This window comes from Hippopotamus amphibius, chromosome 12 (genome assembly GCF_030028045.1).
Source record: "Hippopotamus amphibius kiboko isolate mHipAmp2 chromosome 12, mHipAmp2.hap2, whole genome shotgun sequence".
Taxonomy (NCBI): Eukaryota; Metazoa; Chordata; class Mammalia; order Artiodactyla; family Hippopotamidae; genus Hippopotamus; species Hippopotamus amphibius.
The window spans coordinates 77516104-77533886 of record NC_080197.1 but is presented as its reverse complement, the minus strand read 5'-3'; the positions used below and the strand labels follow the sequence as shown (position 1 = coordinate 77533886).

The window sequence follows — 17783 nt, the reverse complement described above, 5'->3', positions numbered from 1 at the left end:
TGGATTTTAAAAAATTACTGATGCCTGGGTCCCTTCCACAGAGATTCCTTTTTAATTTTTCTGGGGTGCAGGCTGGCATTCAGAAGATCCTAGAGGATTCCAGTGTGCAGGTAGGTTTGAGAATCTCTGAGCTTGTCCTGAGTCACCACGATCAGCTGTGAACCTGGACAAATTGTTTCATTTCTCTCTAAGCTAGATTTCTTATCTCGTAAGTGAAGATAACCTGTGGACCTCAGAGTTGTTCTGAGGCCAAACCTGATTATACCTGTGAAACTGTTTGGAATTCCACGCAGCAGCAGTTAAGTTCTCTAAACCCATCTTCTTTTATATAATTGGGAATTCAAGGAAACAAATGCATTATTAAATATGAGAATATAAATAAAAATGCATGGAAGATCATGTAAAACTGTCATGATTACACTTTACCTGTGTCATGGCTAAGTACTGCTGTCCCATCTCACCTATCAAGTAATGGAGGGTTAGAGAGGTTAAGTAAGTGTCTTAAGGCCCTGAAGGCTGCTAAAGAGAAATTATTCACCAGATCCTCTTTAAAAACCTGCGGACAAGACTTCACTCCAGACCACTGCGATGGGGGAAGACAGACTGAATGCAACTCTGAACAACAGGGAGCAATGGAGATTTATAACAGGGGGCAGGATGTGGGAGAGAACGTTAAAAGGACCAAGAGGAACTTGGTAAGATATTGGGGGGGGGGGGGGACGTGATAAGAAATAGAGTGGAGGAAGAGGAGCTTGATTAGATACGGGGGGAGGGGGTGGATTCTCAGTCAAGTGGCTTTGCAGGATTCTTTGGTAAAATCGGGCTCAGCAGGCCAAGCACGAGGCCTAGTCTAGACGAGGGCTCCAAAGGACCAGACTAGAGTATGCTCCCGGAGCGGGTCAGTCTATGCGGAGTTGGGGCCTCAAGCCGGGCGGGTCTAAGCGCGCACACCCTGCTAACCTTTGACTGCCAGTGTCGGCGGTTAATGCAAACCTCATAGGACCGAACGTGTCTGGCGCCGTACACCCACGAAGCAGGACTGCTGGCCGCGCTCCAGCTTCAAATCAGAGCGAGCCCTATCGCAGCAGCGGCCCCCTGATACGCGCGGAGCCTCCAGGGCTGGGTTTGCCGCGTCACGACCCGCCTCCCGGTCCCCGGGGCGGGGCCGCCGCACCTGCCGCACGCCAATCACGGGCCGGCGCGCAGGGGCGCACGCGCCAAGGCCCTGGGCGGGGCCTCGCCGCACATCTGTCTCCGAGACCTGCCGGCCCCTCCGCCGCCCTGATTGGCCATCTGGTAGTGACGTGATGGCCGCCTCAGCCTATGATAGCCGAGCCGGCCGGCGGCGGGGTGCGGAAGCGGCGGGGCGCGGCGGGTGGAGTGCGGAGCGGCGGGCGCGGGATGCGGGAGGCGGGCGCGGCCTTTGCTCTGCTAGGTCCCAGCGCCGGCGGGATGCGGCGCTTCGCTCTCACCGTGGTCCGGCAGTGAGTATGGCCGGCGTGGGCTGTCCGTTCCCGCTCCGTGGAGTGCTGCGGGTTGGGCTGGGGGACCGAAGACCTGCCCTCGCCCTGCCCGTCCCGTTTGCTCCCCAGAGGCTCGGCCCGGCTATTTCCTAGGTGTTTCCCACGAGTTACCCCTTCCGGCCCTCCTGTCTCAGCGACGCCCAGCGGGAAGCCAGGGCTCAGATGGCATCGGTCCCGCGTTAGCTGGGGACAGGGAGGTCGGGAGGAGTGCGTGTCTAGGTCCCCCGCCGCTGGGCGGCAGCTGAAGCGGAAGAGGCAGCCCTGACCCCGCACCTCCCGGGACCCGCGTTTGCCCCTGGCCGGCCCCCCAGGGTCTGCAGAGTGACTGGTCCATGGCTGACGTCTCCGCTGCAGGCTCTGCGCCCGCTCCATCCCAGTCCCCTCGGGCCCCCAGGCTCGTGTCTGAGATTCGCTTCTTGCCCGCAGAGTTTCCGTCGCTGGGGGAGGAGGGGGGCCTCGCCCTGCTCTCAGCCGAGGGCCCTGCTCTCAGCCGCCTGCATCGCTCTGAACACATATTTTTATCGTATAACATTACACGGAGCTAAATGCTGACCTGTCTGTAGGTCTCTTCCGTTTTCCTTCTCGACTTTTATTAGCCCGGTGTTAATGGGGAGGTGAAATTCAGGGCGGTCAGGAGCACAGATTTTCCAAGCAAGATGGATGTAGGTTAGAATCTGGAGCCTGGTAACCTGGGCTTCCGTTAACCGACTTAAATCTCTACGATCTCAGTGTCCTGATTTATAAAATGGGGGTAGTGACAGGACCCACCGCACTGGGTTAGTGTGGTAATGAAATGTCAGAAAGGTGAACGGTCTAGTACAGTGGAGGGGGGAGATATATCTGAGGATTGAGTAACTTGTTTCTGTAAGGACAGCTCTGATACAAATGAAGTCGTGTGTAAGGTTAACGGGACCAGCATTCTGAGTGGGTGCTTTGTGTCAGAGGACTGGGTTGCAGGTGACAAAGTTTCCAGTTTGACCTCATGGAGCGTGTGAACAGCAATATGGTCTAACCTTATCAGGCTGACTTGAGCTGCTGTCTTTTTTGTCCTGTTCATCCCTTATAAGAAGATGATCTTGACAGTCATCTGAAGTTGTCCCTTTAGGATTCACAGGATTTTAATGACTGAGCTAGAAATCGATTTCCTCTCTCCACCCCATCCTCTCCATTTGATAGAATGCTCTGTGACCATTGTATGACCTTCTTAAGGTCATACTGCTGGTCAGGATCAGAGCAGGAGCTAGAGTCTCGATCGCCCTTACCTCTAAAGTTAGAGCACTTTCTGGATGCCTTGACCCAGGGCCTGGCATATAACCGCAGTTCAGAGGTTGTAGAAAGTCTGGGCAAAACCACCCCTTGGAAAACAAGATGATCCCTGTTTAGATTCTTAATAGACAATGGTTACATGAATGTGGATTTTATCCCCTCCCTGTGTAACAGGGAAGAGCTAAATTGGACTGCATGTTGGATCTGTTTCTTTGACTTTAATCTTTGCTTTTCCTTGCTTTAATCATACACAATGGCCTGCCTCAGGGAACCCTACCCACCTGTGAAACTAACACATCCCTTCCCCAAGGCTAGTCATTCCAGGAAATGTTTTGCAAGACTGATCACCCTTTTTACTTTACTTATGCACTTCTCTCTCTTTCATTGTGTATAAGAAACTAGCATCCAGACCCTGATAAGATGGTTTTTAGGAGACAGTAGCCTGCCATCTTCTTGGTTTGCCAGCTTTCCGAATAAAGTCATATTCCTTGTCTCAATACCTCATCTCCGATGCATTGGCCTGTCATGTAGTGAGCAGAGCTAGCTTGGACTCGGTTAACACCTGCTTCTTAAAAAGGGCTTGATTTTTAAAAATTGATTCCTCATAGAAATCCTATGATTAATTAATTTAAAAATAAGTCTTAATAAGTTAGTATGTGACCCATCCTCTTAAGTATATACTGTGCCTTTCTGCCTCCTATTTTATAGAGTTAAAACCCAGTGTTTGTAGGTTGTTTGAATATCACCAGCCATTTCAGAGGCTACTTTTTTATTTCCCGTCATATAACCTTGAAGAGTGATAAGAATAGTTTGCTTTGTTCTGTTTTATTCATGGGAAAGTGCAGAGACAGTGTGAAATAATTGGTAGGATTATGGTTAGTTTTCTCCTTCAGAGTTCTCAAAGCTAAAAATTGACGATTCTTTCAGGAAAAGAAACAATTTCAGACTTGATTGAGAATCACCAGAGTTTGATGTGATGACTCTTATTGGAATCAGCAAGATTGATTTAGCATAATACTGGGAATTTACCTTGAGTGTTCTATTACCTGATTCTGTCAAATGCTTTGAAACTGATAGCATGATCAGTATTTTTAAGAGTTGGATAATTTCTGGAAAGGTGCATCTTCCGATAATGCAGTGGAACTTTTTAAATGCAGCCAAATCCTTTATGAAAGTGAGAGCACCAGTTGTATCATTTTTGGAACAGAATACCCCAGATTTCAAACTTCAAGTCTACTAATCTGATTGAGCTGTAGCCTCTCATGGTCTTAGAGCAGCATCGTTGAAAACCCCAATACCTGCAGGTTGGCATCAGCATCACCTGCATAGCACATTGAAGGCCCTAGTTCCCTTGAAATGTTCTTTGAAGGTGTTTCCAATTAGTTGCCTGCAAAACCATCCCATTTCACTTCCATTTTTAGCTAGCTCATCAAACATTTTTACAAACTAAATTTAATTTACTTTTCATTACTTAAAGATGGTGAATCAGTGTAGTTATTGACAGCAAAACGGATTTGTTTTTCTTGCTGTGCCTCTTTTGGCAGTTACTTAGTTTTCATTGAATGCTAATCATTGTTCTGTTCATTAATAGAGCAGGCCACATGAATGTTGGATCACCTGTAAACTTTTATAAAGATGCATGTAATTGTTATGTTACTGTGATATTTGTTTTCTGGGAATAGGGTTGGTTAACTGGGAGAGCCTATGCAGCTAGGCCTAATGTACATACAGACAAAAATATATTATGAATTGGGTATTTTACATTTTCCCCCTCAGACCATCTAGTGAAAGTCTCCATGTTACTAGCCCTTGGAATCTTCTATATTTTCAAATGAATTAATTGGTGTGGAGGAATTAGGAATAAAGCTGTATATTCATGATTAAATATCAGGTGAGTATACTCCATGCCCGTGTATACCAAAGCATATCTGTTTCAAGAACTTGCCCCAAATGTATACTAATTTCCCACAATTTGTCTCTCCTGTGGCCAACTGAGTAAGTTGTCCATAGAATCTGAATTATTTAAAAGGATGTGATTAGGAAATTCAGCTTTCTATATGATTTCTAGAGAAACACCATAGAATACAAACCAGAACTAACAAAATAAATGATGCATATTTGTGGCCCTGTAAATGGCTGGTCATAAGACTTGACTTCTCGGCATAAGCGTTTGGATTCTTGCAGAGTCGGGTGTCTGCCTTGGAAGTGGATCATGCTGCAGATTTTGGAAATCAGCGCTTTTATTTCTGACTCCTTCAAAATATATTCCTCTGACCTTTCCGCTCCCCCCCACCTTCCCTGCCGCCGCTGCTACACGCCAAGCTTTGGTTAGGGAACTAGATTAATAGTAAACCTATCTTAGCCACCCGCTTTTCTTTCCCACTCCCCAGACAGACAACTTCAAACAGTTGCTTCATGGATTTGTACAGACCTCTCAATAATGCTGATAAAAGCTGTAAAACTAAATATTTGTGCACATTTTTGGAAAATAATTCTATGTCTAGATTCCGACAATATAATGTTTATAAAGTGATTTGAAAGCAAAAAATGCCCAGTAGAACACCAGTGATTGTTAATAATGCACTATTGTCTACAGCAGGCTCTACTGACTTACAGCTAAAGCAGATCTGTTATTAGTGTATAGCTATTTTTTCTCCTTTAGCTGAAATTGGTTAGATGCTGGGGCAGTACTGTTACAAACCATCAAAGTACTGGGGTTCTGTTTTTTGTAGGATGACATTTTGATGATATAATGTTTTCTTCTGAATCCTTGGTCAGATCAGCTCTTGGGATTAAGTTAAAATCTTGAGCTATCTTTTCAGTAAGCACACAAAAAGTTATCATCCCAGCAAATCATTTGTGTGATTTGTAAAGACCTGGTCTGGCATAATTATTAAATTTCTTCTCACCCTTGATTTTAAATTTATAAAATGAGCGAGGGAGCTTGTGATCCATAGTAAGTGGGCAGAACCTTCTGAGGTTTCTGTATAAAAGTAGATATGGTCTTGGGGTGGGGGAGGCGTTCTTTGAATTTTGCTGGAAATTGAATTGGTTACAAAGCCACTGTCTAAAGAGGACATCACTTGTATTGAAGTGAAGCACAGTCCTTTTATTCTTGGTCTCAGCAAGATGTGTGAGGCTGAGGCAGACAGGAAGCGGATCCAGTGTTTGGGAACCGTTTTCCGTATGAGAAGTGACTGCTTCCCCATCACTGCCCTGGGTGCTTTCTCCATCTGAATGGCAGGGCTTCATCTCCTCTTCATGTCCATTTCATAAGCCATTTTGGAGTACTGTAAGACATCTTTTATTAATACTCACCTCAAAAATGATAGGCGTGGCAAGTAGTTCTGTGTAATTCACTCACTTGTATATTTCTTAATAGAGCCAATATGTCCACATGTTTAGAAATCAGAACAGTTCTCCCAGGTCTTCTGTCCTCTCACCCCGCAGGTGACCACAGGGTTTCATTTCTTGTGCAGATGCAAACATTTACTCGAGTCCCGCCTTTCTAAAAAGCTAGCAGTCTTTGTGTATTATTCTGTACCGTGCTTTTTCTGCCGAATATGTCTTGGTGATCTTTCAATATCTTTACTCTCTTTCCAGGGAACACAGCCACATAGATTCCATCAGGTGGATATCCCACTGTTTGTTTGTTAAAAAGTAATGGCTTCCCTGCAAAGGGGAATTTAGGTTATTTACCGTCTTTTGGTGTTGGAAATATACTGTTGCAGTATTCTTTTAAATATAGATGAATGTAAGCATTTCCAGTAACAGGGCTGCTGGTAAACAGACTTGTCATTCTGATGGACATTTCCAGATGTCCCTCCATCCACAGAGCACGTACACTGAGGTTCTGTTATTTCCCAGGATTTTCTGCAGGTACTGGACACGTTAGGGTGATGCAGCCTCTGGCTGTTCCTTTAAGGACCTGCGTGACTACAAAAGTTAACTAGCGTACAGAAGGTAACTAACTTCAGTAGTGCCTGGTAAAATGGGAGCATAGAGTCAGGGTAGTTACATGGGATGGGGAGATGGGGAATGGTGCCAGGGAGGGAAGTGTACCTCCAGGAGCTGGCTGGCTGTGTTGGGTCTTGAAGAATGAGAACACTGTGGCCAGGTCCAGCGGTCTCTGATTTAGCCCCCTAGGGCATTCTGAGACACATTCAAGTTTGAGAACCTCTGTTCTTGATGAGGTTGACCAACAGCTGCTTTTGTCAACAAGGGACCAGGTTCCAGGAAGAGACCTGAGTTTGTGATTCTGACTTTAAGGTCTGATGGTGTTCGTTTCTGAATCTAAGTCAAACCCACGTAAGATTTTTTTCTTTTTTCTTTTTCTTTCTTTTTAAATTAGTGCTTCATGTAAAAACAAAGGAGTGATGAGCCTTCATGGTAATCAGGGAAATACAAATTAAAATCAAAGTGAGGTAGACTGTTCAGGTGCCTTCTGGGCACAGGTTGAAGGAAATCACGTGATGATGAGGATGTGGAGCACTGCCGGGTGGTAGTGGTTGGAGTAGCCACTTTGGCATTATCAAATAAAGCTGGGTACGCTATGGCCGCGCAGTTCTAGTGCTGGGTATAGATCACTAGGCAGGGGGCAGCAAACCCCTGAGAGTAAATAGTTTAGGCTTTGCAGGCCACACAGTCAATCTGAACTGCTCAGTTCCACCGTTACAGGGTGAAAATAGTCGTAGACAGCAAACAAACATGGGCGTGACTGTATTCCAATAAAACTTGGTTCACAAAGAGACTTGTTTACCAGTCCTTGAGTGGACTTCAAACATGCGCCTGCATCAGCATCACTTGGCGGGTTTATTAAAACACAGACTGCTGGGCCCCCACCTCGGAGTTCCTGATTCAGTGTGTCTGGGGGCGGGTGGGGCCCGAGACTTTGCATTTCCAACGAGTTTCCAGGCAATGCCAGTGATGTGGGTCCAGGGACCATGCTTTTGAGAACCACTGTCCTAGAGAGTCTCCTGAGGTCTGAACAAACATGTTCCTGGCAGTGTAGCCTGGAACTGGAAACAGACAATCTAAGTCTATCACAGTGGACTGTGTAATACATTGTGGTAAATCCTTTCAGTGGAGTTTACACAGTAACGAGAATCAAGTCCAGCCACGCTCAGCAACATTGGTGTATCTCCCAAAATGCTGAAGGAAAGAAGCAACACAGAAAGCCAGAGTAAGAAGCAAGTCACTGTAAACTTTAACAACAGGCCAACTAATCTGTGCTGCACATGGGTAGGAAAGTGATGAGGGAAGGCAAGCCCTTGAGCAGGCAGAAGAGCCACTGGGGAGGGAGGACATTGTGATGAACAGGGACAGGGTCCGGGAGGCTGGCAGCGATCTGTTAACCTGGGTGGCCACTGGCTTTATCAGTATATTATTTACTGTTTATTTCACAATTTTTTAAAAACGAAATATTGGGTTTATTTTTTTAAAAATATTTGTTTGGCTCTGCCGGGTCTTAGTTGCGGCATGGGGGATCAAGTTCCCCAACCAGGGATTGAACCTGGGTCCCCTGCTTTGGGAGCGCAGAGCCTTAGCCGCTGGACCACCAGGGAAGTTCCGCACAATTTTTAAAAGGTTAAAAATGCATTGTTAAATCTTTGATAGCTGTATAGTCTCTGTCCAAAAATGACTTATAAACAGAACTGCTGAGTGCTTCCTAAAAGCTAGGCAGAGTTCTGAATGCTTTACCTGTATTCACCCAATCATCCCGAGAGTCCTGTGAAGTAGGGACCATTTATTATCCCCATTTTACAGATGAGGAAGCTGAGGCATTGAGCTTAACCCAGCTGGTAAGTGTAGAGCCAAGTAGTCTTGTTCCTGAGCCAAATAGATGGCAGCGGGGTTTCTTCTCACGGGTTTTCACCTCTCACCAGAATGGAAGGGCGTGGATGTGGGCTGTAGGGACAGTTGATTCCAGATGAAGAGATAACTTGAGCTGAAGAGACCTGTGGAGTGTTTCTACCCACCATTTCCAGTTCTCTGTCTGGTGTCTGCACAGCGCATTCCAGCTCCCACCTCCAGGAGCTGCTGGTCTAGAGCACCTGTGGATCCAGTGCCTGATCCTGGGGTCACCACATAAAAAGAGCTCAGAGAAGCGTCTGCGGGTTCTCCCTGAGAGCTTTCTGTGTATTTGACGATTGCTTTTATTGTAGGTGTGCTCGGTGGTCCGGTCTGGTCCGGGTGCCCCCACCCCCAGCTGCCCTCTCCAGCCTCAATCCAGTTACTTGGTGACACCGTTTCTCACCCTGTCACTCTTCTGGTTGCTTCAGAATGGGTTGGGTTTAGTTTTGTAATTCCTCGCTGTTGCAAAGTGGAGCAGCTTGAGCAACTTCGGGGCTGAGGAGGCAGAGCCGGGTCTGCAGGTCTGTGTGCCCCCCTTCCCCTCCGCTCATGGTCCCTCGCACTTGTCCACTCAGGCCAGCGGGTGGACGGATGGACCAGCTGTTGTGTTTTGGTCCTGAAGCCTGTGGGAGTAGTTTTGGTCAACATATTTAAGAAGATTATGGAAGAAAACATATATATATGTGTGTGTGTGTGTGTGTGTGTATATACACACTACTTTTGAAATAGCATTTTCTACCTTCAGTTCACTTAAGGTTGATCTATATACATTTTAATTTGGGCCAGTTTGAAATTTTTAGCATCAATTAGGTACATAGAATACACAAATGCAAATAATAGTTTTAGAATAAATTTTATCTTTACAGGTTAGATTCTGACATATGTTTACAATATGCTGTCTTTACAAGTAATCATAACCAGTCATTGCTGATTTTTTTTTTCTCATTTCAAAAATAACTTAATTTGGTAATAAAGGCTTTTTCCCTCCCTGTTTTAGTGGAGAAACAAGACTTAACAAGGAGAAAATACTTCAAGGTTGGTATGCTCTGACTCTTATTTTAGCTCTCTCCGCTAGTGTTAGTGTGAAATGCGGGTTAATCAGATGGGTTGGGGTAGGGTGGAGGGGCGCAGGTCTGGAATCTTAACGGGGGATTACAGAATTAAAACATCATGGTCACAGAACTATGATCAGAGCAGATGGTAACCACGAGGCGTAAGTCTCTTGAGTGAATTGGATGGAAAGAACAGTGCTCCAAGTTGTTCATGGGCCACATCAAAGCCGATGTGTCAGCTGATTAAGGAATTATATTGGGTCTAGTCGTCTTAAAATATATCTGCCAGGATTTAAAGTGATTTCATATTTGGAAACAGAAATTTACTGGCAGGTGTTAATGGTATTTTTCTGCTAAGATAGTTACATTATTTTTAGTAGTAACAGCAAAATGATTTAAAAAGAGAATTCCTGTTCTCACATGGGGTCCTTTACTGTATTCTGAATAGATCCTCCCCGCCTTGTTCTGTTAATTTGAGTTCAGATCTTTTAATCTCCCTGTGATCCAGCTGGTCTGGCTTTTAAAGAGTATGTTTCAGCTAGACATGCTATTTCTGTGCTCTGATTATACAAGCATTTAGTTTTATATTTTGGGGTTAGGGACATCTGGGGTTTGCAGAAGCTGATTTTCATACCCCATGTGGCTGCCTCCCCCTCTTCTGGAAACCAGTCTGATAATTCAGTGCACCTCTATTTCCCACTGATGTGGGGCCCACCCAGAGCATCCTCTGGGCTCATGTGCCGTCCCACCTTGTCCGTGGGGCCTGCTCCTTTGTCTCATTTCATTGGACGCTGACAAGAGACCCTGAATAAAAGTTTTCATGGTCACACCTGTTTTTTAAGTTTGTTTCATGTTTCCCTAACTTTGGAAGTTAGATGCTTAGTTCCTTAAGTTACAGCCTCCTTTTTATTTTTATTTTTTATAAGCATTCGAGCCTTATATGTTCCTAAGTACCATTTTTTGTTGCATACCCGCTGTTTTGTAGTAATCTGATAAGTGTTCAGCACCAAGTATCTTAAATTTTCATTATGATTTCTTCATCAACCCTTGGGTTATTCGGAACTGGTTTTTAAATTTCCAAATGAGTGGGCTTTTTGGTTTTGTTCCTTATGTTCTGTGATTGACTTCCAGTGTAATTGCTTTGTGTTCTGACAGTATGGTTTATTTGATAATGGATCTTTGAGATTGGTCAGCATGGTCAGTTTTTATAAATCTACTACTGTATGTTTGAGAAAAATCTGTTTCCTAATCGTTGGGCTTGGAGTTCTATATCAAATATTTAACCTTGACTTTGTTGTTCAGATCTTCCAAACTTTACTAACTTTGTAAATTTATTCATTTGCTGGTAGGACCTAAGGGTCAATCTGTGAGTGACATGCGTTGAATTTCCCACTCTGATGGCCAATTCATCCTTTCGTACCTGAAATGCCGTCAGCTGATGCTTAATGTCTTCTGCTTTTATACAGGTAGAGGGTAATTTGGTTTTAAAATTGCTCTATCTTCCTGGTGAATTGGAATGTTGATTATTTATAGTGATCGCCACAATCCTTACTAAGACTTGTCATAAAGTCCTGCATTTCTGCGAGTGATATGGCGACTCTGGCTCTTTGGGGTTGGAATTTGCCTGAATATATTTTCCCATTCCTTTCCGTTCAACCCTGCGGTGTACTGATATCTCAAGTGTTACCTCGTAAATGGTAGGCAGCTGATTTGGTTCTTTTTAAAAAATATATATATAGTCTTTCTATTAACTGGTGAGAGTGGTCTGAACACATTGACTCTGGTTTTTGGTGTGTTTGGACTCTTCCTTTGTGGTTCTTGTCTCCCTTCTTTTTCTAGTCTTTTCCTTCTCACACACCTTTACTTCTTAGGTGCCTGCTTTTCTTTTTCTTTTCATTGTCCAACCCACTCTTACCTTCCCTACTGGCCTCGAAGTAAGTCATCTCTGTTCTTTTTTTTTTTTTTTTTTTTTTTTTTTAGGGTATTTTGGGGCATTATTTAGGCATAATTTATTTATTTATTTTTTTTTTATTATTTTAATTTTATTTATTAATTTTTTTTTGGGGGGGGGTACACCAAGTTCAATCATCTGGTTTTTTTTTTGTTTTTTGTTTTTTTTTTTTTGGGGGGGGTACACCAGGTTCAATCAACTGTTTCTATACACATATCCCCATATTCCCTCCCTTCCTTGACGCCCCCCCCCCTCGATTCCCCCCCACCCTCCCTGCCCCAGTCCTCCAAGGCATCTTCCATCCTCGAGTTGGACTCCCTTTGTTATACAACAACTTCCCACTGACTATTTTACACTTGGTAGTATATATATGTCTGTGCTACTCTCTCGCTGCGTCTCAGTTTCCCCTTCACCCCCCGCCCCCTCCCATACCTCGAGTTCTCCAGTCCATTCTCTGTATCTGCCTCCCTGTTCCTGTCACTGAGTTCATCAGTACCATTTTTAGATTCCGTATATGTGAGTTAGCATACAATATTTGTCTTTCTCTTTCTGACTTACTTCACTCTGTATGACAGATTGTAGTTCTATCCACCTCATTACATATAGCTCCATCTTATCCCTTTTTATAGCTGAGTAATATTCCATTGTATATATATGCCACATCTTCTGTATCCATTCATTTGTTGATGGGCATTTAGGTTGCTTCCATGTCCTGGCTATTGTAAAGAGTGCTGCAATAAACATGATGGTACAAGTTTCTTTTGGGATGATGGTTTTCTTTGGGTATATGCCCAGGAGTGGGATTACTGGATCATATGGTAGTTCTATTTGTAGTTTTTTAAGGAACCTCCAAATTGTTTTCCATAGTGGCTGTACCAACTTACAGTCCCACCAACAGTGCAGGAGAGTTCCCTTTTCTCCACACCCTCTCCAACATTTGTTGTTTCCAGACTTTGTGATGATGGCCATTCTGATGGGTGTGAGGTGATACCTCATTGTGGCTTTGACTTGCATTTCTCTGATGATTAGTGATGTTGAGCATCTTTTCATGTGTTTGTTGGCCATCTGTATGTCTTCTTTGGAGAAATGTCTATTTAGGTCTTCTGCCCATTTGTGGATTGGGTTATTTGCTTTTTTGGTATGAAGCTGCATGAGCTGCTTGTATATTTTGGAGGTTAATCCTTTGTCCGTTGTTTCACAGGCAATTATTTTTTCCCATTCTGAGGGTTGCCTTTTAGTCTTGTTTATGGTTTCTTTTGCTGTGCAAAAGCTTTTAAGTTTCATGAGGTCCCATTCGTTTATTCTTGATTTTATTTCCATGATTCTAGGAGGTGGGTCAAAAAGGATGTTGCTTTGATGTATGTCAAAGAGTGTTCTGCCTATGTTTTCCTCTAGGAGTTTTATAGTGTCTGGCCTTACATGTAGGTCTTTAATCCATTTGGAGTTTATTTTTGTGTATGGTGTTAGGAAGTGTTCTAATTTCATTCTTTTACATGTTGCTGTCCAATTTTCCCAGCACCACTTATTGAAGAGGCTGTCTTTTTTCCATTGTATACTCGTGCCTCCTTTGTCAAAGAGAAGGTGCCCATATGTGTTTGGGCTTACTTCTGAGTTCTCTATTCTGTTCCATTGATCTTCCTTTCTATTTTTGTGCCAGTACCATACTGTCTTGATCACTATGGCCTTGTAGTATAGTTTGAAGTCAGGAAGCCTGATTCCACCAACTCCATTTTTCCTTCTCAAGATTGCTTTGGCTATTCGGGGTCTTTTGCGTTTCCATACAAATCGTAAGATTTCTTGCTCTAGTTCTGTGAAAAATGCCATTGGTAATCTGATCGGGATTGCATTAAATCTGTAAATTGCTTTGGGTAGTACAGTCATTTTCACTATGTTGATTCTTCCAATCCAGGAACATGGTATGTCCCTCCATCTGTTTATGTCATCTTTGATTTCTTTCATCAATGTCTTAAAGTTTTCTGCATACAGATCTTTTGCCTCCTTAGGCAAGTTTATTCCTAGGTATTTTATTCTTTTTGTTGCAATGGTGAATGGGAGAGTTTCCTTAATTTCTCTTTCTGCTCTTCCGTTGTTAGTGTATAGGAATGCAAGAGATTTCTGTGCATTAATTTTGTATCCTGCTACTTTACTAAACTCATCAATGAGTGCTAGCAGTTTTCTGGTAGAGTCTTTAGGGTTTTCTATATATAGTATCATGTCATCTGCAAAGAGTGATAATTTTACTTCTTCTTTTCCAATTTGGATTCCTTTAATTTCTTTTTCTTCTCTGATTGCTGTGGCTAACACTTCCAAAACTATGTTGAATAACAGTGGTGAGAGTGGACACCCTTGTCTTGTTCCTGTTCTTAGAGGGAATTCTTCCAGTTTTTCTCCATTGAGAACAATGTTGGCTTTTGGTTTGTCATATATGGCTTTTATGATGTTGAGGTAATTTCCTTCTATGCCCATTTTCTGGAGAGCTTTTATCATAAATGGATGTTGAACTTTGTCAAAAGCTTTTTCTGCATCTATTGAAATGATCATATGGTTTTTATCCTTCAAGTTGTTGATATGATGTATCACGTTGATTGATTTGCGTATATTGAAGAATCCTTGCATCCCAGGGATAAACCCCACTTGATCGTGGTGTATGATTTTTTTAATGTGCTGTTGCAGTCTGTTAGCTAGTATTTTGTTGAGGATTTTTGCATCTATATTCATCAGTGATATTGGTCTGTAGTTTTCTTTTTTTGTGACATCTTTGCCTGGTTTTGGTATCAGGGTGATGGTAGCCTCATAGAATGAGTTTGGGAGTGCTCCGCCTTCTGCAATATTTTGGAAGAGTTTGAGAAGGATAGGTGTTAACTCTTCTCGAAATGTTTGATAGAATTCGCCTGTGAATCCATCTGGTCCTGGGCTTTTGTGTGTTGGGAGATTTTTAATCACTGCCTCAATTTCTGTACTTGTGATTGGTCTGTTCATGGTTTCTATTTCTTCCTGGTTCAGTCTTGGAAGATTGTATTTTTCTAAGAATGTATCCATTTCTTGCAGGTTATCCAATTGATTGGCATATAGTTGCTTGTAGTAGTCTCTCATGATGTTTTGTATTTCTGAGGTGTCCGTTGTGACTTCTCCTTTTTCATTTCTAATTCTGTTGATTTGCATCTTCTCCCTTTTTTTCTTGATGAGTCTGGCTAATGGTTTATCAATTTTGTTAATCTTCTCAAAGAACCAGCTTTTAGTTTTATTTATTTTTCTTATGGTTTCTTTCCTTTCTTTTTCATTTATTTCTGCTCTGATCTTTACGATTTCTTTCCTTCTGCTCACTTTGGGGTTTCTTTGTTCTTCTTTCTCTAGTTGTTTGAGGTGTAAGGTTAGGTTGTTTATTCGATCATTTTCTTGTTTCTTAAGGTAGGACTGTATTGCTATAAACTTCCCTCTTAGAACTGCTTTTGCTGCGTCCCATAGGTTTTGGGTTGTTGTGTTTTCGTTGTCATTTGTTTCTAGATACTTTTTGATTTCCTCTTTGATTTCTGTAGTGATTCCTTGGTTGTTTAATAGTGAATTGTTTAGCCTCCATGTGTTTGTATTTTTTGCAGTTTTTTTCCTGTAATTGATATCTAGTCTCATGGCGTTGTGGTCTGAGAAGATGCTTGATATGATTTCAATTTTCTTGAATTTGCTGAGGTTTGATTTGTGACCCAAGATGTGATCTATCCTGGAAAATGTTCCATGTGCACTTGAGAAGAAAGTGTAGTCTGTCGTTTTTGGATGGAATGTCCTATAAATATCAATTAAGTCGAGATGGTCTAATGTGTCATTTAAAGCTTGTGTGTCTTTATTGATTTTCTGTTTGGATGATCTGTCCATTGATGTAAGTGGGGTGTTCAAGTCTCCCACTATAATTGTGTTACTGTCGATGTCCCCTTTTATAGCTGTTAGCATTTGCCTTATGTATTGAGGTGCTCCTATATTGGGGGCATAGATATTTACCATTGTGATATGTTCTTCTTGGATGGATCCCTTGATCATTATGTAGTGCCCTTCCTTGTCTCTTTTAATAGTCTTTACTTTCAAGTCTAATTTGTCTGATATGAGTATTGCTACTCCAGCTTTCTTTTGACTTCCATTTGCATGGAATATCTTTTTCCATCCCTTCACTTTCAGTCTATATGTATCCCTTGGTCTGAAGTGGGTTTCTTGTAGGCAGCATATAGAAGGGTCTTGTTTTTGTATCCATTCAGCCAGTCTGTGTCTTTTGGTTGGAGCATTTAATCCATTTACATTTAAAGTGATTATTGACATGTGTGTTCCAATGACCATTTTCTGAATTGTTTTGGGTTTGTATTTGTAGGTGTTTTCCTTTTCTTGTGTTTCCTACTTAGAGAAGTTCCTTTAGCACTTGTTGTAAGGCTGGTTTGGTGGTGCTGAATTCTCTTAACTTTTGCTTGTCTGGAAAGCTTTTGATTTCTCCCTCAAATCTGAATGAGATTCTTGCTGGGTAAAGTATTCTTGGCTGTAGGTTTCTCTCTTTCAGGACTTTCAGTATATCCTGCCATTCCCTTCTGGCCTGCAGAGTTTCTGTAGAAAGGTCAGCTGTTATCCTGATGGGTTTTCCCTTATATGTTGTTTGTTGCTTTTCTCTTGCTGCTTTTAATATTTTTTCTTTGTGTTGAATTGTCGTTAGTTTGATTAATATGTGTCTTGGTGTATTTCTCCTTGGGTTTATTCTGTATGGGACTCTCTGTGCTTCTTGGACTTGGTTAATTATTTCCTTTCCCATGTTGGGGAAGTTTTCCACTAGAACCTCTTCAAATATTTTCACAGACCCTTTCTTGTTTTCTTCTTCTTCTGGGATGCCTATAATTCGAATGTTGGTACGTTTAAGGTTATCACTGAGGTCTCTGAGGCTGTCTTCTAGTCTTTTTATTTTTTTATCTTTTTCCTGCTCTGTGGCGTTTATTTCTTCCATTCTATCTTCCAACTCACTTATTCGTTCTTCTGCCTCAGTCATTCTGCTGGTTAGAGCATCTAGAGTATTTTTAATTTCAGTTATTTTGTTATCCATTGCTGTTTGTTTTTCTGAGTTCTTATGAACTGTTTCTTGTACTTTCTCTAATTTGTTATCGAGATTTTGTATCATTTTTACTATCATTACTCTAAATTCTTTTTCAGGCATTTTTCCTATTTCCTCCTCATTTATTTGGTCTTGTGGGTTTTTTTCCTGCTCCTTTGCCTGCATGGTGTTTCTTTGTTTCCTCATGGTTGTCCAAGCTTTTGGGGTTGCTTGTCCTGGTGATAGAGGTGTTTATAGAAGACTGTCCAAGCCTCAGACTAATGTCCAAGTATTGGATTAGACGAATATTCAGTCTAGGAAACACATACATGTATAAGACACACAATTATTGAATCCGTTAGGACATAAGGCTCTAGAAAGACCTGACAGAACCCCAGTGTGCTATCAGATATTCAGAGAGAAACCCAGCAGAGATTGACAACTGGAACAGAACAAATCAGAGACAAAAGCAAAAGCAAACAAACAACAAATAACACCCTACACATACAAACATCAATCCAGGGAGATTTTGTAAGCTAGGATCAAATATAGAAATGAGCTGGAGTACCACCAGAGAGAATGGAGATTCTCAGAATGTAATTAGACAACTGTACTAAGAACTAAGATAAAGACAAAAGCCTAATATTAATACCAAGGCAGTGCATCATCTGGAGAATAGAGCAAGGAGTCTGAGCAGACCGATAGTGTTGCTTATAAGTATGTTAAGATAAAATACACTTAAAATGGCTGGAAGAAAGGGGAACAGAAGAGCGTAATGTGGTTGGAAATATGCAAAGAAAAAGAAAGGAATAGAAGTGTATAAAAGAAAGGGATGAAAGGAAAGTATGAAAGATATTTTGTCCGTACTACCAAAAACTTAGCTAGATATAGAAGTATTTTAAAAGGCAAAAAAAAAAAAAAAGAGTAAAAAATATCCTTAAAAAATTATGTTGTAAAACTTGTAGATCCCTTAGGGCTAAGATCATATTTAATAAATCAAAAAAAAAAAAAAAAAAAGAGAGAAAGGAAAAAAAAAAAAAAAAAAAATCCAGAACTGATCCCCGAATGGACCAGTTCAATAGGTA

At 42.1% G+C, this 17783-nt stretch overlaps 1 protein-coding gene across 6 annotated transcripts in view; it reads left to right on the top strand.

Annotated features, from left to right (window-relative positions):
- Positions 1-1323: 1323 nt before the first annotated feature.
- TIGAR (TP53 induced glycolysis regulatory phosphatase) overlaps positions 1324-17783 on the top strand; it is a 32488-nt gene continuing 16028 nt past the window's right edge. For 3 of the 6 annotated variants that reach the window (XM_057703500.1, XM_057703494.1, XM_057703496.1), the window contains exons 1-2: positions 1324-1484; positions 9640-9677. In XM_057703500.1, coding sequence (XP_057559483.1) covers positions 1324-1484; positions 9640-9677 — 199 coding nt within the window. Of the gene's footprint in view, positions 1485-8957; positions 9164-9639; positions 9678-17783 lie in introns of those variants that run through there. The other 3 variants (XM_057703495.1, XM_057703498.1, XM_057703497.1) reach the window with 3 other exon arrangements.